Raw genomic sequence first — 25,532 nt, forward strand, 5'->3', positions numbered from 1 at the left:
ATATACAAAGGCAACACAATGTGCGCTTTACAGAAAGGGGGAGAGGATGTAGCCTACATGTAGCCTACTTATCCTACCCCGAATTATGTGGGAGACTGCATGCGTTTGGAGAGATAGCGGGCCGTGCACCACGACTCCGTGAGCGCAGCGGTCAAGGGGTATAGCCTACTCCGGAGTCTGGAGACTAACAGGTCATGCAGTCAATAGATCTCGTTTTGAATGTTATTGTAATGCCCTCTGGTTCTAATAGAATATATCTACTGGAGCTGTTTAATCCCAAAATGCGCAATGCTTCCTGAAGTTGGGTCGGATCGAGGTGCTGGGATGATCAACATTATGTGGAGCAGATGCCACAGTGATGATAAGGTTTACACAACTTTCAGAATGTTTTGCAGAATTACAATTATTTGGAGTTGTAAATTATGAAAGGAACATAATAACTTGACTTAATATCTTCACCTCCACCCACCCTGAAATGTAGTCATAATTTTAGCACAATAGCCTCTATATGCGCATCACAACGCTGCAATACAAGACCTTAGGACAAACGATTCAGTACACAGCAGGTGTGTTTGATCAAGTTAAGATCTCAATGTGAGAATAAATAAATGACAAAAACCCGCACGGGTACTGTAGGACTACGTCTTTATTTTCCGAGGTAATTGTTGCGCATACAACATTACATTAAATTAAGACATAGACTACTTTCTCATAAAACAGGGGGTGTTGTAACATATTTATAATATCATTAGGTGACATTGGCTGCAACCTGTCCTCCAGGACCTGCACACCTCCAGAGCCCTGAAGCGCGGGACCTGGACCTCCCGAGTCCCAGTATTGGAAATGTAGTGATCGGGTTACAAGAAAAGAGGACAAATTATAAAAGCGATTAGTAATAGCATCGATATTTTGCATATGCAAAACAGCATAAATTACAACAATAGGCTATTTATCAGTAAGTCTAAATTATATCGAATTAAGTTTGAGCGAGAGATAATCGGGAGATTCTTGTGGAGACAAACTGACTTATATCCAACTTTGACTTCGTAACTTTGCCTATTGTATTGGCCTATATACAAGCACGCTCACAACAGTTATGGTAGGCTATCGCTTCGGAAACCTTACAGCACAGTTTGCACCTGGTGCAAGTAGATTTTATGCCAGGGAAGAGTACAGTATGATGCGCTGTGTTTCTACCATTGCACAGGACGGCTAACGTTACCAAAAGCAAATGCATTGAGAGCTAACGTTAGCATGCTAGGATAATTAACACAGCTAGCTGACATTCCAAACATTAGGCTAGCTAACATCAACATGCTGGATAAAGACAGATAGCTAGCTGGATCAGACAGCTTTTTAAAAACTGTTGCCAATTACAGCTAACGTTATGGTTCGTTTATCTAACATTAGCTAGGTTGGCTACTAATCAGACACGATCATGGTAAAAACTTCCCAATTTGTATGACAACCACAAATACAATTAGGACTATAAAATGTACAAATTATATTAAAATAAGAGGTGGTCATCATTGAGACTGCAACTATTCAATTGTTCTCAAGATGAGAAAGGGTTCAGAGCTGCCTTACCGTGTTCGATAGATGGTGAAACGGCGCAAAGACAGCAGGTGCGCGAGCCAGACAGGTTTCTGTTGGAGGCGGTGCAGGGGAGTGGAGGAGGGTTTTTCAAACTTTAGGGTGACGTCAACAATGGGAAAAACGTCACGAATTCGGAGTATTTTTACCCCGCGTCAAATTGGACTGAAAATGTTACGCTTCCAGTTTCTCAAAAACGACAAAACGGATATATTTAATGTTTTTATTGTGTTTCTTCAATGTCCTATTGTGCAAATAGCACGTTCAAACTCAAAAAAAGTGAAAATGACCATGTTAATCCTTTAAACCGCATGTATAACCATAACCAGCGCCTCATGCGGTGGGCATTACTGGTTCAGGGTGTTCCATTGGTGGTGCGCCACAAAAAGGGGTCTGAGAATGTCGTGGCTGATGCCCTTTCTCAGGTCCACTGCTAAAATGAGTCCATGAGGTAATGTAGGCTCATTATTTTTGGTGCTTTGTTTTTGAAGCAGTTTTTTGTTAGTATAGCACATATGACCGGGCATTTTGCCAGGGCCTTTGTTTTTTTTTTTGCTATGGCCAAAAAAGGTTCTACTTTGAGTTCATTGAGATTTTTCTTGAAAGCATTGTCACAAACCCACAGGTTTGTTCTTTAAGGGTGGGGGTGAGAGGAGTGAGTCTCAGGTGTTCCAGGGGAATGTGATGTTTCTACAGTATGTATGTGCTGCCCTCTGATGACGGATACCTGTGACTACAGCTGAACTGACTGTGTTTGTGTGTGTGTGTGTGTGTGTGCGTGTGTGCGTGTGTGCGTGCGTCTGTGCGTGCATGCATGTGTGTGCGTGCATGTTTGTGTGTGCATGTGTGTGCATGTGTGTGCATGTATGTGTGTGTGTGTGTGTGCATGTGTGCGTGTGTGTGTGTGCGTGTGTGTGTGCGTGCGTGTGTTTCTAGTTGGGCTGGTCCTTACATGCGCTGGCCACGGGGATCCAGTGGTACAGCTGGTTCTGGTAGGGCACGGTGTCAAACTCGCTGCACAGCATCTCTCTGAAGGTGGGCGTGGCCTTCTGACAGGGCCGCGTGTTGCAGACCCGGTACCGCCTCCTCTCCCCGGTGCAGTACTTCCCCCCGAACTCTGGTCTGACACGGACACACGTCACACACGTCACACACGTTACACACTTCCATGAAGGGGCGGAGCCAGTTTCCCAATCCCAGATCACACTAAGCCTATTCTCCAACCCCTGAGGAGGAGAGGAAGACTAGGAGGAGCACTTGTGAGTTCTGGTGAGCAGTATCACACTGACACTAGATTATGCTATCAGAAAGGAGATGCACTTTCACAGTTCTGGTGAGTAGTAGCACACTGACTTCCTACGTTAAATACAATTATTGTAAGTGACCTTGGATAAAAGTGTGAGCTAAAGAGAGAGGAGGCCAGGAGGGGAGAAGAACAGATGAAACCAGTGAGGAGGAGGTGAGGAGGAGGTGAGGAGGAGGATGAGGAAGAGGTGAGCAGGAGGTGAGCAGGAGGTGAGGAGGAGGAGGTGAGCAGGAGGATGAGGAAGAGGTGAGCAGGAGGTGAGGAGTAGGTGTGGAGGAGGATGAGGACAGGAAGAGGAGGTGCTGATCTGCTGTGAGGTCAGTTCTTACTTGGGGCTGTTACACTGCCGGTCAGAGGACTGGACGCCGGCGCCGCAGGTCCGGGAGCAGTGAGACCAGCCACTCCACTGACCCCATCCCCCGTTCACCGTCTCCGGAAGCTTCCCCACCATCACACACTCCCCCGAGATACACCACTGAGGAAGGGAGAAAACACACACACGCGCGCGCACACACACACACACACACACACACACACACACACACACACACACACACACACACACACACACACACACACACACACACACACACACACTTATAAGTACAGCTCCATCCCCATAACCATCCCCAGTCCAAGTCCCAGTCCCAGTCCCAGTCCCAGCTCCAGTCCCAGTCCCACCTTCTCAGGCCCACAGCGGGTGCCATCGATGGGGGAGTCCAGTTTGGAGCGGCACGTCCCGTTGATCGAGCACCACAGGATCTGACACACGTTCTGGGGGACGACAGAACCAGACAGAACCGGACACAACCGGACTCAATATCTCAGAGCCAGAGTATCAGACTATGAAGATGCCTGTGTGTGTGTGTGCGTGTGTGTATGTGTGCGTGTGTATGTGTGTGTGCGTGCGTGCGTGTGCGTGTGCGTGTGACTCACGTCGATCTCGGGGCAGAAGGTGGCGTTGGGTCCATACTGCAGCTGGCACTGGTAGTGTGTGGTGTAACGAACCCCCAGACGGGCCAGAGGGGTGGTCAGGTCCTTCTTAGACGGCCGGTCATCCAGACAGAACCCCCACCCACGACTAGGAGAGAGGAGAGAGAGAGAGAGAGAGCGAGAGAGAGAAATTTCACAAGTCATGTCAAGTTTCCAACTTTTAGAAAAAGATTCAGACATTGTCAATTACTGGAAACAGTTATTTATCATAGTTTCAGCTTTGTGTGTGTGTGTGTGTGAGAGAGAGAGAGAGAGTGAGTCAGGGTGATGGATGGTGAACTTTATTGTGACCTCTTGTGATTTGTTTGCTTTGGCAATGTCCACGTATGTTTCCAACGTGAATAAAGCCCTTAGAGGTGAATGAGAGAGAGATGAGAGTCTTACTCCAGGAAGCGTGTGATGTAGTCCTTGGAGCAGGGGGACCAGGTGAGGGGGGAGGTGTCGTACATCAGCTGTCTGGACATGATGAAGGGGTGACGGCCCTCCAGCTCACAATCGTTCCCCTGGCCGTCATGGTGGATCCCGAAGCTGGGCCCGACGCACACGGACACACACACGCACACGCACACACACACACAGACACACACACACACACACACACACACACACACACACACACAGCTAGTCTCACGATACCAGACAGTCAGAGATCTCCACCTTCCAAGCATCTGGAGATTTCTACGTTGAAATAGTGGCTAGAACGCTGGCGAGCGGCCGGGAGCAAGACTCTGCCTGCTGCTTTGGATTGGCTAAAACCTGAACAAACCTATGCCCTAAAGACTTTGGATTGGCTCAAACATGAACAAACCTACACCCTAAAGACTTTGGATTGGCTCAAACCTGAACAAAGCTATGCCCAAAAGACTTTGGATTGGCTCAAACCTGAACAAACCTACACCCTAAAGACTTTGGATTGGCTCAAACCTGAACAAAGCTACGCCCTAAAGACATTTGATTGGCTCAAACCTGAACAAAGCTACGCCCTTACGACTTTGGATTGGCTCAAACCTGAACAAAGCTACGCCCTAAAGACTTTGGATTGTCTCAAACCTGAACAAACCTACGCCCTAAAGACTTTGGATTGGCTCAAAACTGAACAAAGCTACACCCAAAAGACTTTGGATTGGGTCAAACCTGAACAAAGCTACGCCCTAAAGACTTTGGATTGGCTCAAACCTGAACAAACCTATGCCCAAAAGACTTTGGATTGGCTCAAAACTGAACAAAGCTACGCCCTAAAGACTTTGGATGGGCTCAAACCTGAACAAAGCTACGCCCTAAAGACTTTGGATTGGCTCAAACCTGAACAACGCTACGCCCTGAAGACTTTGGATTGGCTCAAACCTGAACAAAGCTACGCCCTAAAGACTATGGATGGGCTCAAACCTGAACAAAGCTACGCCCTAAAGACTTTGGATGGGCTCAAACCTGAACAAAGCTATGCCCTAAATACTTTTGATTGGCTCAAACCTGAACAAACCTACGCCCTAAAGACTTTGGATGGGCTCAAACCTGAACAAAGCTAAGCCCTAAAGACTTTGGATGGGCTCAAACCTGAACAAAGCTACGCCCTAAAGACTCAGGATTGGCTCAAACCTGAACAAAGCTACGCCCTAAAGACTTTGGATGGGCTCAAACCTGAACAAAGCTACGCCCTAAAGACTTTGGATGGGCTCAAACCTGAACAAAGCTACGCCCTAAAGACTTTGGATTGGCCCTTAACCTGAACAAACCTACGCCCTAAAGACTTTGGATTGGCTCAAACCTGAACAAAGCTACGCACTAAAGACTTTGGATTGGCTCAAACCTGAACAAACCTATGCCCTAAAGACTTTGGATTGGCTCAAACCTGAACAAACCTACACCCTCAAGACTTTGGATTGGCTCAAACCTGAACAAACCTACTCCCTAAAGACTTTGGATTGGCTCAAACCTGAACAAACCCACGCCCTAAAGACTTTGGATTGGCTCAAACCTGAACAAACCTACGCCTTAAAGACTTTGGATGGGCTCAAACCTGAACAAAGCTACGCCCTAAAGACTTTGGATTGGTTCAAACCTGAACGAACCTACGCCCTAAAGACTTTGGATTGGCTCAAACCTGAACAAAGCTACGCCCTAAAGACTTTGGATGGGCTCAAACCTGAACAAACCTACGCCTTAAAGACTTTGGATGGGCTCAAACCTGAATAAAGATATGCCCAAAAGACTTTGGATGGGTTCAAACCTGAACAAAGCTATGCCCTAAAGACTTTGGATTGGCTCAAACCTGAACAAAGCTACGCCCTAAAGACTTTGGATTGGCTCAAACCTGAACAAAGCTACGCCCTAAAGACTTTGGATGGGCTCAAACCTGAACAAAGCTACGCCCTAAAGACTTTGGATGGGCTCAAACCTGAACAAAGCTATGCCCTAAATACTTTTGATTGGCTCAAACCTGAACAAACCTACGCCCTAAAGACTTTGGATGGGCTCAAACCTGAACAAAGCTACGCCCTAAAGACTTTGGATGGGCTCAAACCTGAACAAAGCTACGCCCTAAAGACTCAGGATTGGCTCAAACCTGAACAAAGCTACGCCCTAAAGACTTTGGATGGGCTCAAACCTGAACAAAGCTACGCCCTAAAGACTTTGGATGGGCTCAAACCTGAACAAAGCTACGCCCTAAAGACTTTGGATTGGCCCTTAACCTGAACAAACCTACGCCCTAAAGACTTTGGATTGGCTCAAACCTGAACAAAGCTACGCACTAAAGACTTTGGATTGGCTCAAACCTGAACAAACCTATGCCCTAAAGACTTTGGATTGGCTCAAACCTGAACAAACCTACACCCTCAAGACTTTGGATTGGCTCAAACCTGAACAAACCTACTCCCTAAAGACTTTGGATTGGCTCAAACCTGAACAAACCCACGCCCTAAAGACTTTGGATTGGCTCAAACCTGAACAAACCTACGCCTTAAAGACTTTGGATGGGCTCAAACCTGAACAAAGCTACGCCCTAAAGACTTTGGATTGGTTCAAACCTGAACGAACCTACGCCCTAAAGACTTTGGATTGGCTCAAACCTGAACAAAGCTACGCCCTAAAGACTTTGGATGGGCTCAAACCTGAACAAACCTACGCCTTAAAGACTTTGGATGGGCTCAAACCTGAATAAAGATATGCCCAAAAGACTTTGGATGGGTTCAAACCTGAACAAAGCTATGCCCTAAAGACTTTGGATTGGCTCAAACCTGAACAAAGCTACGCCCTAAAGACTTTGGATTGGCTCAAACCTGAACAAAGCTACGCCCTAAAGACTTTGGATGGGCTCAAACCTGAACAAAGCTACGCCCTAAAGACTTTGGATTGGCTCAAACCTGAACGCTACGCCCTGAAGACTTTGGATTGGCTCAAACCTGAACAAAGCTACGCCCTAAAGACTATGGATGGGCTCAAGCCTGAACAAAGCTACGCCCTAAAGACTTTGGATGGGCTCAAACCTGAACAAAGCTATGCCCTAAATACTTTTGATTGGCTCAAACCTGAACAAACCTACGCCCTAAAGACTTTGGATGGGCTCAAACCTGAACAAAGCTACGCCCTAAAGACTTTGGATGGGCTCAAACCTGAACAAAGCTACGCCCTAAAGACTCAGGATTGGCTCAAACCTGAACAAAGCTACGCCCTAAAGACTTTGGATGGGCTCAAACCTGAACAAAGCTACGCCCTAAAGACTTTGGATGGGCTCAAACCTGAACAAAGCTACGCCCTAAAGACTTTGGATTGGCCCTTAACCTGAACAAACCTACGCCCTAAAGACTTTGGATTGGCTCAAACCTGAACGAACCTATGCCCAAAAGACTTTGGATTGGCTCAAAACTGAACAAAGCTACGCCCTAAAGACTTTGGATGGGCTCAAACCTGAACAAAGCTACGCCCTAAAGACTTTGGATTGGCTCAAACCTGAACAACGCTACGCCCTGAAGACTTTGGATTGGCTCAAACCTGAACAAAGCTACGCCCTAAAGACTATGGATGGGCTCAAACCTGAACAAAGCTACGCCCTAAAGACTTTGGATGGGCTCAAACCTGAACAAAGCTATGCCCTAAATACTTTTGATTGGCTCAAACCTGAACAAACCTACGCCCTAAAGACTTTGGATGGGCTCAAACCTGAACAAAGCTAAGCCCTAAAGACTTTGGATGGGCTCAAACCTGAACAAAGCTACGCCCTAAAGACTCAGGATTGGCTCAAACCTGAACAAAGCTACGCCCTAAAGACTTTGGATGGGCTCAAACCTGAACAAAGCTACGCCCTAAAGACTTTGGATGGGCTCAAACCTGAACAAAGCTACGCCCTAAAGACTTTGGATTGGCCCTTAACCTGAACAAACCTACGCCCTAAAGACTTTGGATTGGCTCAAACCTGAACAAAGCTACGCACTAAAGACTTTGGATTGGCTCAAACCTGAACAAACCTATGCCCTAAAGACTTTGGATTGGCTCAAACCTGAACAAACCTACACCCTCAAGACTTTGGATTGGCTCAAACCTGAACAAACCTACTCCCTAAAGACTTTGGATTGGCTCAAACCTGAACAAACCCACGCCCTAAAGACTTTGGATTGGCTCAAACCTGAACAAACCTACGCCTTAAAGACTTTGGATGGGCTCAAACCTGAACAAAGCTACGCCCTAAAGACTTTGGATTGGTTCAAACCTGAACGAACCTACGCCCTAAAGACTTTGGATTGGCTCAAACCTGAACAAAGCTACGCCCTAAAGACTTTGGATGGGCTCAAACCTGAACAAACCTACGCCTTAAAGACTTTGGATGGGCTCAAACCTGAATAAAGATATGCCCAAAAGACTTTGGATGGGTTCAAACCTGAACAAAGCTATGCCCTAAAGACTTTGGATTGGCTCAAACCTGAACAAAGCTACGCCCTAAAGACTTTGGATTGGCTCAAACCTGAACAAAGCTACGCCCTAAAGACTTTGGATGGGCTCAAACCTGAACAAAGCTACGCCCTAAAGACTTTGGATTGGCTCAAACCTGAACGCTACGCCCTGAAGACTTTGGATTGGCTCAAACCTGAACAAAGCTACGCCCTAAAGACTATGGATGGGCTCAAACCTGAACAAAGCTACGCCCTAAAGACTTTGGATGGGCTCAAACCTGAACAAAGCTATGCCCTAAATACTTTTGATTGGCTCAAACCTGAACAAACCTACGCCCTAAAGACTTTGGATGGGCTCAAACCTGAACAAAGCTACGCCCTAAAGACTTTGGATGGGCTCAAACCTGAACAAAGCTACGCCCTAAAGACTCAGGATTGGCTCAAACCTGAACAAAGCTACGCCCTAAAGACTTTGGATGGGCTCAAACCTGAACAAAGCTACGCCCTAAAGACTTTGGATGGGCTCAAACCTGAACAAAGCTACGCCCTAAAGACTTTGGATTGGCCCTTAACCTGAACAAACCTACGCCCTAAAGACTTTGGATTGGCTCAAACCTGAACAAAGCTACGCACTAAAGACTTTGGATTGGCTCAAACCTGAACAAACCTATGCCCTAAAGACTTTGGATTGGCTCAAACCTGAACAAACCTACACCCTCAAGACTTTGGATTGGCTCAAACCTGAACAAACCTACTCCCTAAAGACTTTGGATTGGCTCAAACCTGAACAAACCCACGCCCTAAAGACTTTGGATTGGCTCAAACCTGAACAAACCTACGCCTTAAAGACTTTGGATGGGCTCAAACCTGAACAAAGCTACGCCCTAAAGACTCAGGATTGGCTCAAACCTGAACAAAGCTACGCCCTAAAGACTTTGGATGGGTTCAAACCTGAACGAACCTACGCCCTAAAGACTTTGGATTGGCTCAAACCTGAACAAAGCTACGCCCTAAAGACTTTGGATGGGCTCAAACCTGAACAAACCTACGCCTTAAAGACTTTGGATGGGCTCAAACCTGAATAAAGATATGCCCAAAAGACTTTGGATGGGTTCAAACCTGAACAAAGCTATGCCCTAAAGACTTTGGATTGGCTCAAACCTGAACAAAGCTACGCCCTAAAGACTTTGGATTGGCTCAAACCTGAACAAAGCTACGCCCTAAAGACTTTGGATGGGCTCAAACCTGAACAAAGCTACGCCCTAAAGACTTTGGATTGGCTCAAACCTGAACGCTACGCCCTGAAGACTTTGGATTGGCTCAAACCTGAACAAAGCTACGCCCTAAAGACTATGGATGGGCTCAAACCTGAACAAAGCTACGCCCTAAAGACTTTGGATGGGCTCAAACCTGAACAAAGCTATGCCCTAAATACTTTTGATTGGCTCAAACCTGAACAAACCTACGCCCTAAAGACTTTGGATGGGCTCAAACCTGAACAAAGCTACGCCCTAAAGACTTTGGATGGGCTCAAACCTGAACAAAGCTACGCCCTAAAGACTCAGGATTGGCTCAAACCTGAACAAAGCTACGCCCTAAAGACTTTGGATGGGCTCAAACCTGAACAAAGCTACGCCCTAAAGACTTTGGATGGGCTCAAACCTGAACAAAGCTACGCCCTAAAGACTTTGGATTGGCCCTTAACCTGAACAAACCTACGCCCTAAAGACTTTGGATTGGCTCAAACCTGAACAAAGCTACGCACTAAAGACTTTGGATTGGCTCAAACCTGAACAAACCTATGCCCTAAAGACTTTGGATTGGCTCAAACCTGAACAAACCTACTCCCTAAAGACTTTGGATTGGCTCGAACCTGAACAAACCCACGCCCTAAAGACTTTGGATTGGCTCAAACCTGAACAAACCTACGCCTTAAAGACTTTGGATGGGCTCAAACCTGAACAAAGCTACGCCCTAAAGACTTTGGATTGGTTCAAACCTGAACGAACCTACGCCCTAAAGACTTTGGATTGGCTCAAACCTGAACAAAGCTACGCCCTAAAGACTTTGGATGGGCTCAAACCTGAACAAACCTACGCCTTAAAGACTTTGGATGGGCTCAAACCTGAATAAAGATATGCCCAAAAGACTTTGGATGGGTTCAAACCTGAACAAAGCTATGCCCTAAAGACTTTGGATTGGCTCAAACCTGAACAAAGCTACGCCCTAAAGACTTTGGATTGGCTCAAACCTGAACAAAGCTATGCCCTAAAGACTTTGGATGGGTTCAAACCTGAACAAACCTACGCCCTAAAGACTTTGGATTGGTTCAAACCTGAACAAACCTACGCCCTAAAGACTTTGGATTGGCTCAAACCTGAACAAACATACACCCTAAAGACTTTGGATTGGCTCAAACCTGAATAAAGATATGCCCAAATGACTTTGGATGGGTTCAAACCTGAACAAAGCTATGCCCTAAATACTTTGTATTGGCTAAAACCTGAACAAAGCTACTCCCTAAAGACTTTGGATGTGCTCAAACCTGAACAAACCTACGCCCTAAAGACTTTGGATTGGCTCAAACCTGAACAAAGCTATGCCCTAAAGACTTTGGATTGGTTCAAACCTGAACAAACCTACGCCCTTAAGACTTTGGATTGGCTCAAACCTGAACAAACCTACACCCTAAAGACTTTGGATTGGCTCAAACCTGAATAAAGATATGCCCAAAAGACTTTGGATGGGTTCAAACCTGAACAAAGCTACGCCCTAAAGACTTTGGATTGGCTCAAACCTGAACAAAGCTACGCCCTAAAGACTTTGGATGGGCTCAAACCTGAACAAAGCTTTGCCCTAAATACTTTGGATTGGCTCAAACCTGAACAAACCTACGCCCTAAAGACCTTGGATTGGCTCAAACCTGAACAAACCTACACCCTAAAGACTTTGGATTGGCTCAAACCTGAACAAAGCTACGCCCTAAAGACTCTGGATTGGTTCAAACCTGAACAAACCTACGCCCTAAAGACTTTGGATTGTCTCAAACCTGAACAAACCTACACCCTAAAGACTTTGGATTGGCTCAAACCTGAACAAAGCTATGCCCAAAAGACTTTGGATTGGCTCAAACCTGAACAAAGCTACGCCCTAAAGACTTTGGATTGGCTCAAACCTGAACAAACCTACGCCCTTAAGACTTTGGATTGGCTCAAACCTGAATAAAGATATGCCCAAATGACTTTGGATGGGTTCAAACCTGAACAAAGCTATGCCCTAAAGACTTTGGATTGGCTCAAACCTGAACAAACCCACGCCCTAAAGACTTTGCATTGGCTCAAACCTGAACAAAGCTTTGCCCTAAATACTTTGGATTGGCTCAAACTTGAACAAACCTACGCCCTAAAGACCTTGGATTGGCTCAAACCTGAACAAACCTACACCTTAAAGACTTTGGATTGGTTCAAACCTGAACAAACCTACGCCTTAAAGACTTTGGATTGGCTCAAACCTGAACAAACCTACGCCTTAAAGACTTTGGATTGGCTCAAACCTGAACAAACCTACACCCTAAAGATTTTGGATTGGCTCAAACCTGAATAAAGATATGCCCAAAAGACTGGATGGGTTCAAACCTGAACAAAGCTATGCCCTAAAAACATTGGGCGGGCTCAAACCTGAACAATCCTACGCCCTAAAGACTTTGGATTGGCTCAAACCTGAACAAAGCTTTGCCCTAAAGACTTTGGATTGGTTCAACCCTGAACAAACCTACGCCCTAAAGACTTTGGATTGGCTCAAACCTGAACAAACATACACCCTAAAGACTTTGGATTGGCTCAAACCTGAATAAAGATATGCCCAAATGACTTTGGATGGGTTCAAACCTGAACAAAGCTATGCCCTAAAGACTTTGGATTGGCTCAAACCTGAACAAACCCACGCCCTAAAGACTTTGCATTGGCTCAAACCTGAACAAAGCTACGCCCTAAAGACTTTGGATTGGCTCAAACCTGAACAAACCTACGCCCTAAAGACTTTGGATTGGCTCAAACCTGAACAAACCCACGCCCTAAAGACTTTGCATTGGCTCAAACCTGAACAAAGCTACGCCCTAAAGACTTTGGATTGGCTCAAACCTGAACAAACCTACGCCTTAAAGATTTTGGATTGGCTCAAACCTGAACAAACCTACGCCCTAAAGACTTTGGATTGGCTCAAACCTGAACAAAGCTATGCCCTAAAGACTTTGGATTGGTTCAAACCTGAACAAACCTACGCCCTTAAGACTTTGGATTGGCTCAAACCTGAATAAAGATATGCCCTTAAGACTTTGGATGGGTTCAAACCTGAACAAAGCCATGCCCTAAAGACTTTGGAAAGGCTCAAACCTGAACAAAGCTACGCCCTAAAGACTTTGGATGGGCTCAAACCTGAACAAAGCTACGCCCTAAAGACTTTGGATGGGCTCAAACCTGAACAAAGCTACGCCCTAAAGACTTTGGATTGGCCCTTAACCTGAACAAACCTACGCCCTAAAGACTTTGGATTGGCTCAAACCTGAACAAATCTACACACAAAAGACTTTGGATTGGCTCAAACCTGAACAAACCTACGCCCTAAAGACTTTGGATTGGCTCAAACCTGAACAAACCCACGCCCTAAAGACTTTGGATTGGCTCAAACCTGAACAAACCTACGCCTTAAAGACTTTGGATGGGCTCAAACCTGAACAAAGCTACGCCCTAAAGACTTTGGATTGGTTCAAACCTGAACGAACCTACGCCCTAAAGACTTTGGATTGGCTCAAACCTGAACAAACCTACGCCCTTAAGACTTTGGATTGGCTCAAACCTGAACAAACCTACACCCTAAAGACTTTGGATTGGCTCAAACCTGAATAAAGATATGCCCAAAAGACTTTGGATGGGTTCAAACCTTAACAAAGCTACGCCCTAAAGGCTTTGGATTGGCTCAAACCTGAACAAAGCTACGCCCTAAAGACTTTGGATGGGCTCAAACCTGAACAAAGCTTTGCCCTAAATACTTTGGATTGGCTCAAACCTGAACAAACCTACGCCCTAAAGACCTTGGATTGGCTCAAACCTGAACAAACCTACGCCTTTAGGGGAGACACGGTAGGTGAAAACATCGTTTTTCAACGCCCTGGTCAAATTTGAGATTTTGTGCTAGTTTGCTTCCATAACATGTCTTCTTTCATACTAGTGGAAATAAAACATCAAAAATACGCATTTAGATGTTTATTTTACTTCATTTAGTCCGTTTGCGTCTGTAGATTCTTCCTAAAATCACCAAAAGTTAGCATCTTTTCGCAACGTCTCGCAGCGTTTCTTTCGTCTGGACCGGGTCATGTCGGGTATCTATGGATTGGTCTCTCTCTCTAGCACACTGTTATCGCAACCAAACCTGATAGTTTCATTTGTATCAGCAACCAATCGTGGAAATACAAAGGCGGGTTTGATGCTAAACGTGAAATCTCATTGGCTGTTGTTGATTTCTGAGAACGTGATTGGTTCAGCGCGTCATGTGACACGTTTTCACTTCCTGATATCTAATCCAAACAATGCCGTCTGTAAAGCGTTCTAAACGTAATAAGCAACAACGACAACAGTGTTTGCCCGCAAGGTTGAACAGAAAACAAGAGAAACTAAATGGAAAGGTTTACATTTATGAGACAAAAAGTGCCTATTCGCGCAAGTTGTCATTAGCCGGTGCGAGCATGTCCAGTAAGCAGCAGGGAGATGAGGCTAGTGTTAGCATGTCCAGTGAGCAGCAGAGAGATGCGGCACGTTTGAATGAGCTGATAACTGGGTTGATTTGTCCTAATTGTGCAGGGACTGGTCTCAAAATTAACATAGATCCTCAGAATAGTGGGTTCTGTAGTACTTTGCTCTTAGAGTGCAGTCTTTGTGAGAAATGGATATCGCAAAAGTGTCTACACATCCAACTTGGCTTCATGATACAACTAGGAATGATGTTGCATTTGATGTCAATGTGAGGATGGTCCTCTTAGCGCACGAGTTAGGGTTGGGGTATGCAGCTCTCCAAAAGATTAGTAAAGTGTTAGGGATCCCAGGGCTTCATCTGAAAACGTATCAGAAACATGACAAGAGGGTGACAGGTAGGCTATTGAAACGTGTTCCCTCTCTCTCTCTCTCTCTCTCTCTCTCTCTCTCTAGCCAATATCAGAAGCCTATAGCCTACATATGCACAGTAGTCTCCCTCTCTCTACCTGTGGCATTTCTACATGCATCCATAAACTGACCAAATAAACTGTTTTAATTTCAGTTGCTGAAATAGAAAGAGGTCTGGAGTCCTTGCACAGAAGCAGAGAGCAGATTAGGCAGGCATATGCAGATGTGGACCCAGAGGTAGGTAAGCTGACTGCCAATAAATGCAAAATGTTACAAAATTATTACAGTTATTGAGAATTATTACAATAATTCTCAATAACCAGCGTTCAGTGGACTACATGAAGGCGGCAATATGGGGTAGTCTGCTTCACTGATGACAACCCCATGCGCACCAGGAACATATTGTGGTTTTAGGACAGGCTGAGTGGGTTCTACAGACCAGCTGCTTAGAACAGTTTTGTGAACTGCAGCTGAGTGGGTTCTACAAACTAGTTTTGTGGATAGCTAGTGTGGTGCCATCTGAGGAGTGACTCTGTAGACCTATGACGGCGTAGCTTGATGTCTCCTATGGTGTTGCTTTTGACGATGGTTATATCACTTGTTTGTTTGGCAATCTATATTTAGCTTCTATTGGTGTTTACCCTGCATTGTTTACCACATCTTGTCCTGTGTATTTATGAATCAGCTTACTCTTCATGTTCATTCATTCATTCATTCATGTTTTCTCCATGTAAAACGCTTAAAAAAACACAAAAAGCTAGATAATCTGTTTTCTCATGCATGTCCTCGTCAAATGTGTCTATCTTTGTCCATGATCTGTTTAACAAAATAATACAAGCTTTCTAAAAGGGAATGTTCTCTTCCCTACTTACATTGTCTCGTCTCTGGTCTCGTTTTACTAACATCCCACTCGTGGGCTGTACCTTGACGTGGTGAGTGGGCTTCCAACTAAACAGGTCTTACTTCTCTATACAAAATGTCTACTCCTGGACTATTTTGAATCCACAACATGCTGTGTTATTCAGTTTTCAGTTTCTATGTGTTTTCAGATGTTGTGTAATGTTGTTACTAATGATGTGATTGGATATTGTGTTTGTAAATATTGGTTTACAATGCAAATGTATGTTTTTTTACAATACAAATTTTCAAAGCCCGTTTCCTCAAAATGAGTTATTTCTCATCTTAGGGACATCAAAACCACCACTTGAGTAGCACCTACATACACCTAACTTTCCAGTTTTGTTCCAATCCATATTCTGAGAGTTTGTCCAAGGGGGATTTTTAAAATTTCATTCATAGCCTGATTTATATAACAGTTTATCCCTAAAACATGGTGAAAATTGGTCTTTTTATGACTGTTGACAGTATTTTCTGATTTCTGAAGTGAAGAAAAGAGATATCAAAAATCCCCCTTGGACAAAGTTTGAATAGGGATATGTGAACAAAATGAAACAAGAATTTTGAATCTGGCTTGAACCAGTTAAAAAAATTGATTTCCAGAAATTATGCAAATTAGCGCATATTTAGCGCATATACTGCCTAATTTGCATATTTATCCATAAGATATCAGAAAACTTGTAATACAAAAAAGATGCTCCTTAATGTACCTAACAAACTGGGGGAGTTTGATGGTGATACCTATTAAGGCTTTTTTTTTTCCTATTCACCTGGGGTGTCTCCCCTTAAAGACTTTGGATTGGTTCAAACCTGAACAAACCTACGCCTTAAAGACTTTGGATTGGCTCAAACCTGAACAAACCTACGCCTTAAAGACTTTGGATTGGCTCAAACCTGAACAAACCTACACCCTAAAGACTTTGGATTGGCTCAAACCTGAATAAAGATATGCCCAAAAGACTGGATGGGTTCAAACCTGAACAAAGCTATGCCCTAAAGACTTTGGATTGGCTCAAACCTGAACAAAGCTACGCCCTAAAGACTTTGGATTGGCTCAAACCTGAACAAACCTACACCCTAAAGACTTTGGATTGGCTCAAACCTGAATAAAGATATGCCCAAAATACTTTGGATGGGTTCAAACCTGAACAAAGCTATGCCCTAAAGACTTTGGATTGGCTCAAACCTGAACAAAGCTACGCCCTAAAGACTTTGGATGGGCTCAAACCTGAACAATCCTACGCCCTAAAGACTTTGGATTGGCTCAAACCTGAACAAAGCTTTGCCCTAAAGACTTTGGATTGGTTCAAACCTGAACAAACCTACGCCCTAAAGACTTTGGATTGGCTCAAACCTGAACAAACATACACCCTAAAGACTTTGGATTGGCTCAAACCTGAATAAAGATATGCCCAAATGACTTTGGATGGGTTCAAACCTGAACAAAGCTACGCCCTAAAGACTTTGGATGGGCTCAAACCTGAACAAAGCTACGCCCTAAAGACTTTGGATTGGCCCTTAACCTGAACAAACCTACGCCCTAAAGACTTTGGATTGGCTCAAACCTGAACAAATCTACGCACAAAAGACTTTGGATTGGCTCAAACCTGAACAAACCTACGCCCTAAAGACTTTGGATTGGCTCAAACCTGAACAAACCCACGCCCTAAAGACTTTGGATTGGCTCAAACCTGAACAAAGCTACGCCCTAAAGACTTTGCATTGGTTCAAACCTGAACGAACCTACGCCCTAAAGACTTTGGATTGGCTCAAACCTGAACAAACCTACACCCTAAAGACTTTGGATTGGCTCAAACCTGAATAAAGATATGCCCAAAAGACTTTGGATGGGTTCAAACCTGAACAAATCTACGCACAAAAGACTTTGGATTGGCTCAAACCTGAACAAACCTACGCCCTAAAGACTTTGGATTGGCTCAAACCTGAACAAACCCACGCCCTAAAGACTTTGGATGGGCTCAAACCTGAACAAAGCTACGCCCTAAAGACTTTGGATTGGTTCAAACCTGAACGAACCTACGCCCTAAAGACTTTGGATTGGCTCAAACCTGAACAAACCTACACCCTAAAGACTTTGGATTGGCTCAAACCTGAATAAAGATATGCCCAAAAGACTTTGGATGGGTTCAAACCTGAACAAAGCTATGCCCTAAAGACTTTGGATTGGCTCAAACCTGAACAAAGCTACGCCCTAAAGACTTTGGATGGGCTCAAACCTGAACAATCCTACGCCCTAAAGACTTTGGATTGGCTCAAACCTGAACAAAGCTTTGCCCTAAAGACTTTGGATTGGTTCAAACCTGAACAAACCTACGCCCTAAAGACTTTGGATTGGCTCAAACCTGAACAAACATACACCCTAAAGACTTTGGATTGGCTCAAACCTGAATAAAGATATGCCCAAATGACTTTGGATGGGTTCAAACCTGAACAAAGCTATGCCCTATAGACTTTGGATTGGCTCAAACCTGAACAAACCCACACCCTAAAGACTTTGCATTGGCTCAAACCTGAACAAAGCTACGCCCTAAAGACTTTGGATTGGCTCAAACCTGAACAAACCTACGCCCTAAAGACTTTGGATTGGCTCAAACCTGAACAAACCCACGCCCTAAAGACTTTGCATTGGCTCAAACCTGAACAAAGCTACGCCCTAAAGACTTTGGATTGGCTCAAACCTGAACAAACCTACGCCCTAAAGATTTTGGATTGGCTCAAACCTGAACAAACCTACGCCCTAAAGACTTTGGATTGGCTCAAACCTGAACCAACCTATGCTCTAAATACTTTGGATTGGTTCAAACAAAACTATGCCCTAAAGACTTTGGATTAGATCTGAGTTGTGTTTTTTTTTTACTCTCTAATTTTGTCCACCCACTTTAGGCGAGGAAATGTGAATGAAAGTCGTCAGTCTGTAGTGGAGCGAAGTGTTCAGACCAACTCCTCAGTCTGTAGTGGAGCGAGGTGTTCAGACCGACTTGTCAGTCTGTAGTTGAGTGAGGTGTTCAGACCGACTCGTGATTCCAGCACAGAGCCAGCTACAGGTAGCTGGGCCTGGGTAGTGCAGAATGATGGATCAGGGCTTTAGTTAAGGGATGATAATGACACACACACACACACACACACATACACACACCTGTGTCCCATCTCGTGGGCGATGGTGAAGGCCACGGGGAGGCCGGAGTCCTCGTTGATGTTGCAGCTGCGGTGGGGCTGGCACATACCAGACAGGTGGGACAGACCCAGAGTCTCACACGGGTGGTTACTGCTCGCACAGATGTCCTTCCTGAGGATACACACACACACACATACACACGCACACACACACACACGCACACACACACACACACACACACACACACACACACACACACACACACACACACACACTGGTGGTTACTGCTCGCACAGATGTCCTTCCTGAGGATACAAACACACACACACACACACACACACATACACACACACGCACACACATACACACATGCACACACGCACACTTACACACACACACACACACACACACACCGATGGTTACTGCCCGCAAATATGTCCTTCCTGAGGATAAACACACACACATACACACACATACACACGGGGGTGGTTACTGCCAGCACAGATGTCCTTCCTGGGGAAACACACACACACACACACACATATATACACGCACACACACACACAGACACACAGACACACACGCACGCACGCACGCACGCATTGGTGGTTATTGCCAGCACAGATGTCCTTCCTGGGAAACACACACACACAGCCATTTAGGCCTACTGTACTGTACATGTTATGTTCATTTTCTAATATAATTTGATCTAATATTGTTTTGATTTTGATTGCTTTGCTCTATCACAGCGCAGGCGAATCACAGCGCAGGCGAATCACAGCGCAGGCGGATCACAGTGCAGGTGGATCACAGCGCAGGTGGATCACAGCGCAGGTGGATCACAGCGCAGGCGGATCACAGCGCAGGCGGATCACAGCGCAGGCGGATCACAGCGCAGGCGAATCACAGCGCAGGCGAATCACAGCGCAGGCGGATCACAGCGCAGGCGGATCACAGCGCAGGCGAATCACAGCGCAGGCGGATCACAGCGCAGGTGGATCACAGCGCAGGTGGATCACAGCGCTAGATGCTCATTGATTTGTGAGTAAACCAAGGCTGAAATGTGCTCTGCTCTCTGAGGGATTGTTTGATCCAGTTCAAAGAATGTGCTTGTGAAGTGTTTATCTTGTTGTCTGTCAAAGCCGGCAAATAAATAGAGGAATATTCTGAAGGAATGAATGAGCCTACCTCAATGAACGCTAACACTGCTTCTCTCTATCATTATTCATCTCTCCGTCAATATGAAAACACCTTGCTGTTGGCTACTGCTGCATCTCTCCGTCAATACAAAAAAAAGGCCATGGTGTTTGCAAAAGGAAACAAAATAATATTGGCTATATCTAAATAAAGGATTGTACTACATAATAGTGCAGAGAGTGCAGAGAAAATGTTAATGCAATTAATTGGGACACGCAGAGGAAAACGGGGTGCCTTGACACGAAAAATGAATGAAACTAATGTTTTAATGGAAAAGGGGGATGTGGACAATGTCAGTACATGTGTTTAATGCTCTCAACTCTCAATGAATTCAATCAACTGCATGACGCAGTGCAAGCTCTCCTCCCTGAGGATGAGCGGGAATGTGACCGGAGGGACTGGTACGAACCAGGAATGGTGCGTTTTAGGGAATTTAGGGATGAGCTTGATCAATGGATAAGCACCGTAGCGGAAGTTCAGCCTCAGCAACAACAGGACCATCAGGATCAAAAGGAGGAGCCTCATGATGGTGTCTCACACACATCCTAAAGGACTGCCTTATCCTCCACGCGGAAGACAGCATCTTCTCTGCGTGTAAAGTCAGCTTCCATGGAAAAAGGTCTTGAAATGTAGGAGGATCAATTAACAGCAGAATTAGGAGCCAGAAAAGTGCGACTGTGCACAGCTGCTCTTTCCACAGCTAAACTGAAGGTGCTGGAGGAACTCATCTCAAGTAGATCGCTCAAACGCACCGCAGGATGATATGAATGCATATCTGGAGGGTGCCCAGAGGAGGCAGTCTAGAGCATTTCACATGTACAAACCATCTCCAATTGAGCAGGCATCTGACACCAATAATCCCAAGGCCATCCAGTACAAGAACAGGCCCAAGGGATAAAACACCCAACCGATCTGATAATCTTGTTGACGATTCAACCTCTGTTCTTGCAAATTTCATACAAAGACAAAATGATATTGCTGATATTCTTGTTTGACAGCAAAATACTTTCTGTAAGAGAAATCTCAGTGTTTCATGGAAATCCACTTCATTACGTGTCATTCATGAGGGCACTGAGGACAAGACAGATAATGACCGTGACAGAGTGTTCTTCTTAGAGCAGGACACCACAGGCCAATACACCACAGGCCAGTACACCACAGGCCAGTACACCACAGGCCAGTACACCACAGGCCAGTACACCACAGGCCAGTAAACCACAGGCCAGTACACCACAGGCCAACCCAAGGAACTTGTTCAATGTGACCAGCATTTTGGAGTCAGAAAGAGGATTCAAAGATGCTAAGCAGCTCTTGAAATGGAACTTTGGAAATGAGGTAAAAATAACAGCAGCCTACATGGAAAAGGCACTGACATGGACAGTCCTAAAACCAGAGGAGGGAAAAGGCACTGACATGGACAGTCCTACAATCAGAGGAGGGAAAAGGCACTGACATGGACAGTCCTAAAACCAGAGGAGCGATGCTCTATTCCTTCGAACCCACTGCAACGCTGTGCATGATAGTCAGTACATGGAAGAACTGGACTCTCCCAATAACATGACAGCCATCATCTTCAAACTCCCATTTAAACACAGGAACCAGTGGAGAACAGCTGCATGTAACATACTAGAGAGATGCACTGAGTTCACTGAAAAGCAAGCCAGGATAACTTTAGAGCTACTATTTGGAAACATCCTTGACCCACTGCCAAAACATAAGGATCCAATGACAAAGAGCCAGGAACCCAAACTCAGAGCCAAGTTGGCCAGTAAGGGGCGCAACTTTGCAACCACAACCCAAGTGTCAGATCAAGCAAATACAGACAGGCCTGCAGAAGAAGAATAGAAACACCAGCACACTAAATGGTCCACAAAAGCCCTGCATTTTCTGTACTAGAGATCACAACACAGACATGCAAGGCTAAACCTAAACAAGGTTGAGTTCTTGCGGTCTAAGGGTCTAGGCTTGGCTGCCTTATGAAGGGTCGTATGAGTAAAAATTGCAGACACATTACCTGTCAGACCTGTAAGCTCAAGCACCTCTCTGTCCTGCATATTGACTCTGAGGGTGCAAGTAAGAGGGTGGAGAATCCTTCAGAGGAAACTGTAGTCAACAGTGCACTTGTTTCCTTGTCCTATAGCAGGTTTATTGGGGCCTGTAGCACCCGATAATGTAATAATCAACCGATAATGTAATAACGCCTGATAATGTAATAAAAGTTTGACTTAAGTCAATCGAAAATGTAATAAAACCTGATAATGTAATAACTTAACCAATAATGTAATAAAATGTCCTGACTGATAATGTAATACCATTTTTCTGATAATGTAATACCTTATTACATTATTGGTCAAGTTATTACATTATCAGGTGGGTCTTTTTTTTTTTTCAAAACTGGTAATGTAATACTTTACTGATAATGTAATAATTAAAAAAGTGAATGAATAATACTGTTAGGGTACTTTGTGGTATACTTTGGCGTACGCTGTGGTACACTTTGGTGTGTCTCATGATACTTTGCAGTATACTTTGGGGTGCTTTGAGGTACTTTGTGGTATACTTTGGGGTACTCTGTGGTATACTTTGCAGTAATTTGCAGTACTTTGTGGTATACTTTGGGGTACACAGCAATACTTTGCAGTACTCTGCAGTATACTTTGGGGTACTTTGAGGTACTCTGCGGAATACTTTGAGGTACTTTGTGGTGTGCTTTGGAGTACTTTGCGGTACTTAGTGGTATACTTTGGGGTACTTTGTAGTACTTTCCAGTACTTTGCAGTACTTTGTGGTATACTTTGGGGTACACAGCAATACTTTGCAGTACTCTGCAGTATACTTTGGGGTACTTTGAGGTACTTTGCGGTACTCTGCGGAATACTTTGAGGTACTTTGTGGTGTGCTTTGGAGTACTTTGCGGTACTTAGTGGTATACTTTGTGGTACTTTGTAGTACTTTGCAGTACTTTGTGGTATACTTTGGGGTACACAGCAATACTTTGCAGTACTCTGCAGTATACTTTGGGGTACTCTGCGGAATACTTTGAGGTACTTTGTGGTGTGCTTTGGAGTACTTTGTGGTACACTTTGGGGTACTCTGTGGTATACTTTGCAGTACTTTGTGGTATACTTTGTGGTACACAGCAAATATTTTGCAGTACTCTGCAGTATACTTTGGGGTACTTTGAGGTACTTTGATATTTTGCAGTAGTTTGCAGTAAACGTTGGGGTACTTTGCAGTACTTTGCGGAATACTTTGAGGTACTTTGTGGTCTGCTTTGGAGTACTTTGCGGTACTCTGCAGTACTTTGCAGTAAGCTTTGGGTACTTTGCGTTATACTTTGGAGTACTTTGAAGTACTTTGTGGTATACATTGAGGTACTTACCCATACTTTGCAGTAATGTGTGGTAATTTGTGGTATACAGAGGTACTTTTCAGTATGCTTTGGGGTACTTTGTGGTACTTTGCTGTATTCTTTGGGGTACTTTGCTGTATACTTTGGAGTACTTTGCGCTATACTTTGGAGTACTTTGTGGTATACTTCGGAGTACTTTGAGATACTTAGTGATTAGTAGGGCCCTTCAAAAAGGGGTTCAGTATTTTATCTTAGCCTATATAGTAGGAGACAGGAACTGATTTAATTCTATGAATTGAAAGCAAAGTGTATGAGGCAAATTATGTGAGGCTGCTGTCCATCGACTATATTTCAGATTGCAATACCATAACTCCCCATACTCATCTCCAAACGCAGGATGGAGATTGGAGATTAAACCCTTCCTGCACAGGTGGATCCTCAACTTCCTGACGGGCAGACCTCAGGGGGCGAGAGTGGGCATCATCTTCTCTCACCCTAAACACTGGAGAAAGTCACCCTCTCACCTTCAACACTGGGCTGTTTCATATCCTCTGTACAAACACGACTGCATACAGTAGTTACCTACAATTCCAGCTCAATTATCAATTCACTGATGACACAGCTGCGGTAGGCCTGATCTCCAACAATAATGAGAAGGCCTACTTGGAGGAGGTGGCATGCCAAACTAAATGTTGTCAGGACAACAACCTCCACCTGAACGTCAGTAAGATAATGGAGATGCTAGTGGACTACAGCAGGAAGCAGGAAGATGAAAGTGATTCTAGTGGACTAGCAGGAAGCAGGAGCGGCCAATTGCCTGAACAGCAGTAGGACCCCTGTGGAGACAGTGTATTTACAAGTACAGTATATTGATGTACAGATCACCAGACATGGACAACAAACATTCCTGTATATGCATGATTGAGAGGGTGTCTGACTGAGAACATCAACACTACCAACATGCTATGGAAGCAACACCATGCAGGACAAGTCACTGTAGAGAGTGTTTGGTCAGCAGAACATATCTCCCACACCTCCAGGACATCACACGGCGCTGCAGGACCAAGGTCAGGAGAATGTTGAAACATCCCAGCCACCCGGAAAACAGCCTCTTCTCTCTGCTCAGGTACTGCCTACTGAAGAAGATCAACTCACAGAGGCTCAGAAGAAGCTTCTACCTTCAGACCATCCACATCCGGAATGAGTACACTCTGCTCATCTCTGTCCTTAACTCAGTACTATACTCTGCACAACAGCACCTGCTAGATTATAAAAATCTACATTCTGTAAATAAACGTGAATATACATACATTTACTCTCTCTAGATCCATATGTATCCTTCTCTATTTAGGTGAACTGTCCAATTTCATATGTCATCTCAGCTCATTTTATTTCATTCCATTAATAAATATTTTATATTGTGGACTTGGTTTACATATTTATATGTTTGGTGTGTATAGTACGTTTCTCCTTTTTACTTTGCCTAGTGTACATATTTAGCAGCTAGTGGAAACATCACTGCTCATTGTCAGGGTATGTTGCATGTTACCGATAAAACTTTGACTTGAATATGCTATGTTTACTCCTTCACCCTCTAAGTTCCCTAGATCATACAACATATTTTTATGCAATATTCGATGCATACTCTCTACTTTTCTTTGACTTTGTGGATGATAAGGGGAAATTTCATTGATCTTTACTTTAAGCTACTGGATGAGTTCCCTCAGCACCTTGGTCATTTTGGATTACTGTATGAGGACCATGTTTAATATAAATGTGGTTGTTTGTTTGGCTATTTCATTGCTACCTTTCCCTGTCAGCTGCTTAAGCCAGAAATATCTACTGAAGATGTCTGGCACCATTAGAATATATCTTTATGTGGCTTTGCCATACCATACTTTCCATCTATTCATATCTACAAGATCAATCTGGTGTCTGGTCTGGACATCCTTGATTAGCTTCAGGATGGGCTTGTCCACAAATCTGGCCTGAAGGTGCTGGTACTGTCTGGATTTAT

General features: G+C 44.5%; 1 protein-coding gene across 1 annotated transcript in view; it reads right to left on the reverse strand.

Annotated features, from left to right (window-relative positions):
- Positions 1-25,532, reverse strand: part of LOC311310494 (A disintegrin and metalloproteinase with thrombospondin motifs 12-like) — a gene marked incomplete at both ends in the record, with an annotated part of 88,045 nt that overhangs the window by 26,013 nt on the left and 36,500 nt on the right. Inside the window, 6 exons of the mRNA XM_084440005.1 lie at positions 2,546-2,715; positions 3,229-3,374; positions 3,581-3,673; positions 3,836-3,980; positions 4,277-4,420; positions 18,988-19,137. Of these exons, the coding sequence (XP_084296131.1) occupies positions 2,546-2,715; positions 3,229-3,374; positions 3,581-3,673; positions 3,836-3,980; positions 4,277-4,420; positions 18,988-19,137 (848 nt within the window). The remainder of the gene's footprint in view (positions 1-2,545; positions 2,716-3,228; positions 3,375-3,580; positions 3,674-3,835; positions 3,981-4,276; positions 4,421-18,987; positions 19,138-25,532) is intronic.

This window comes from Borostomias antarcticus (genome assembly GCF_949987555.1).
Source record: "Borostomias antarcticus genome assembly, chromosome: 6".
Lineage (NCBI taxonomy): Eukaryota > Metazoa > Chordata > Actinopteri > Stomiiformes > Stomiidae > Borostomias > Borostomias antarcticus.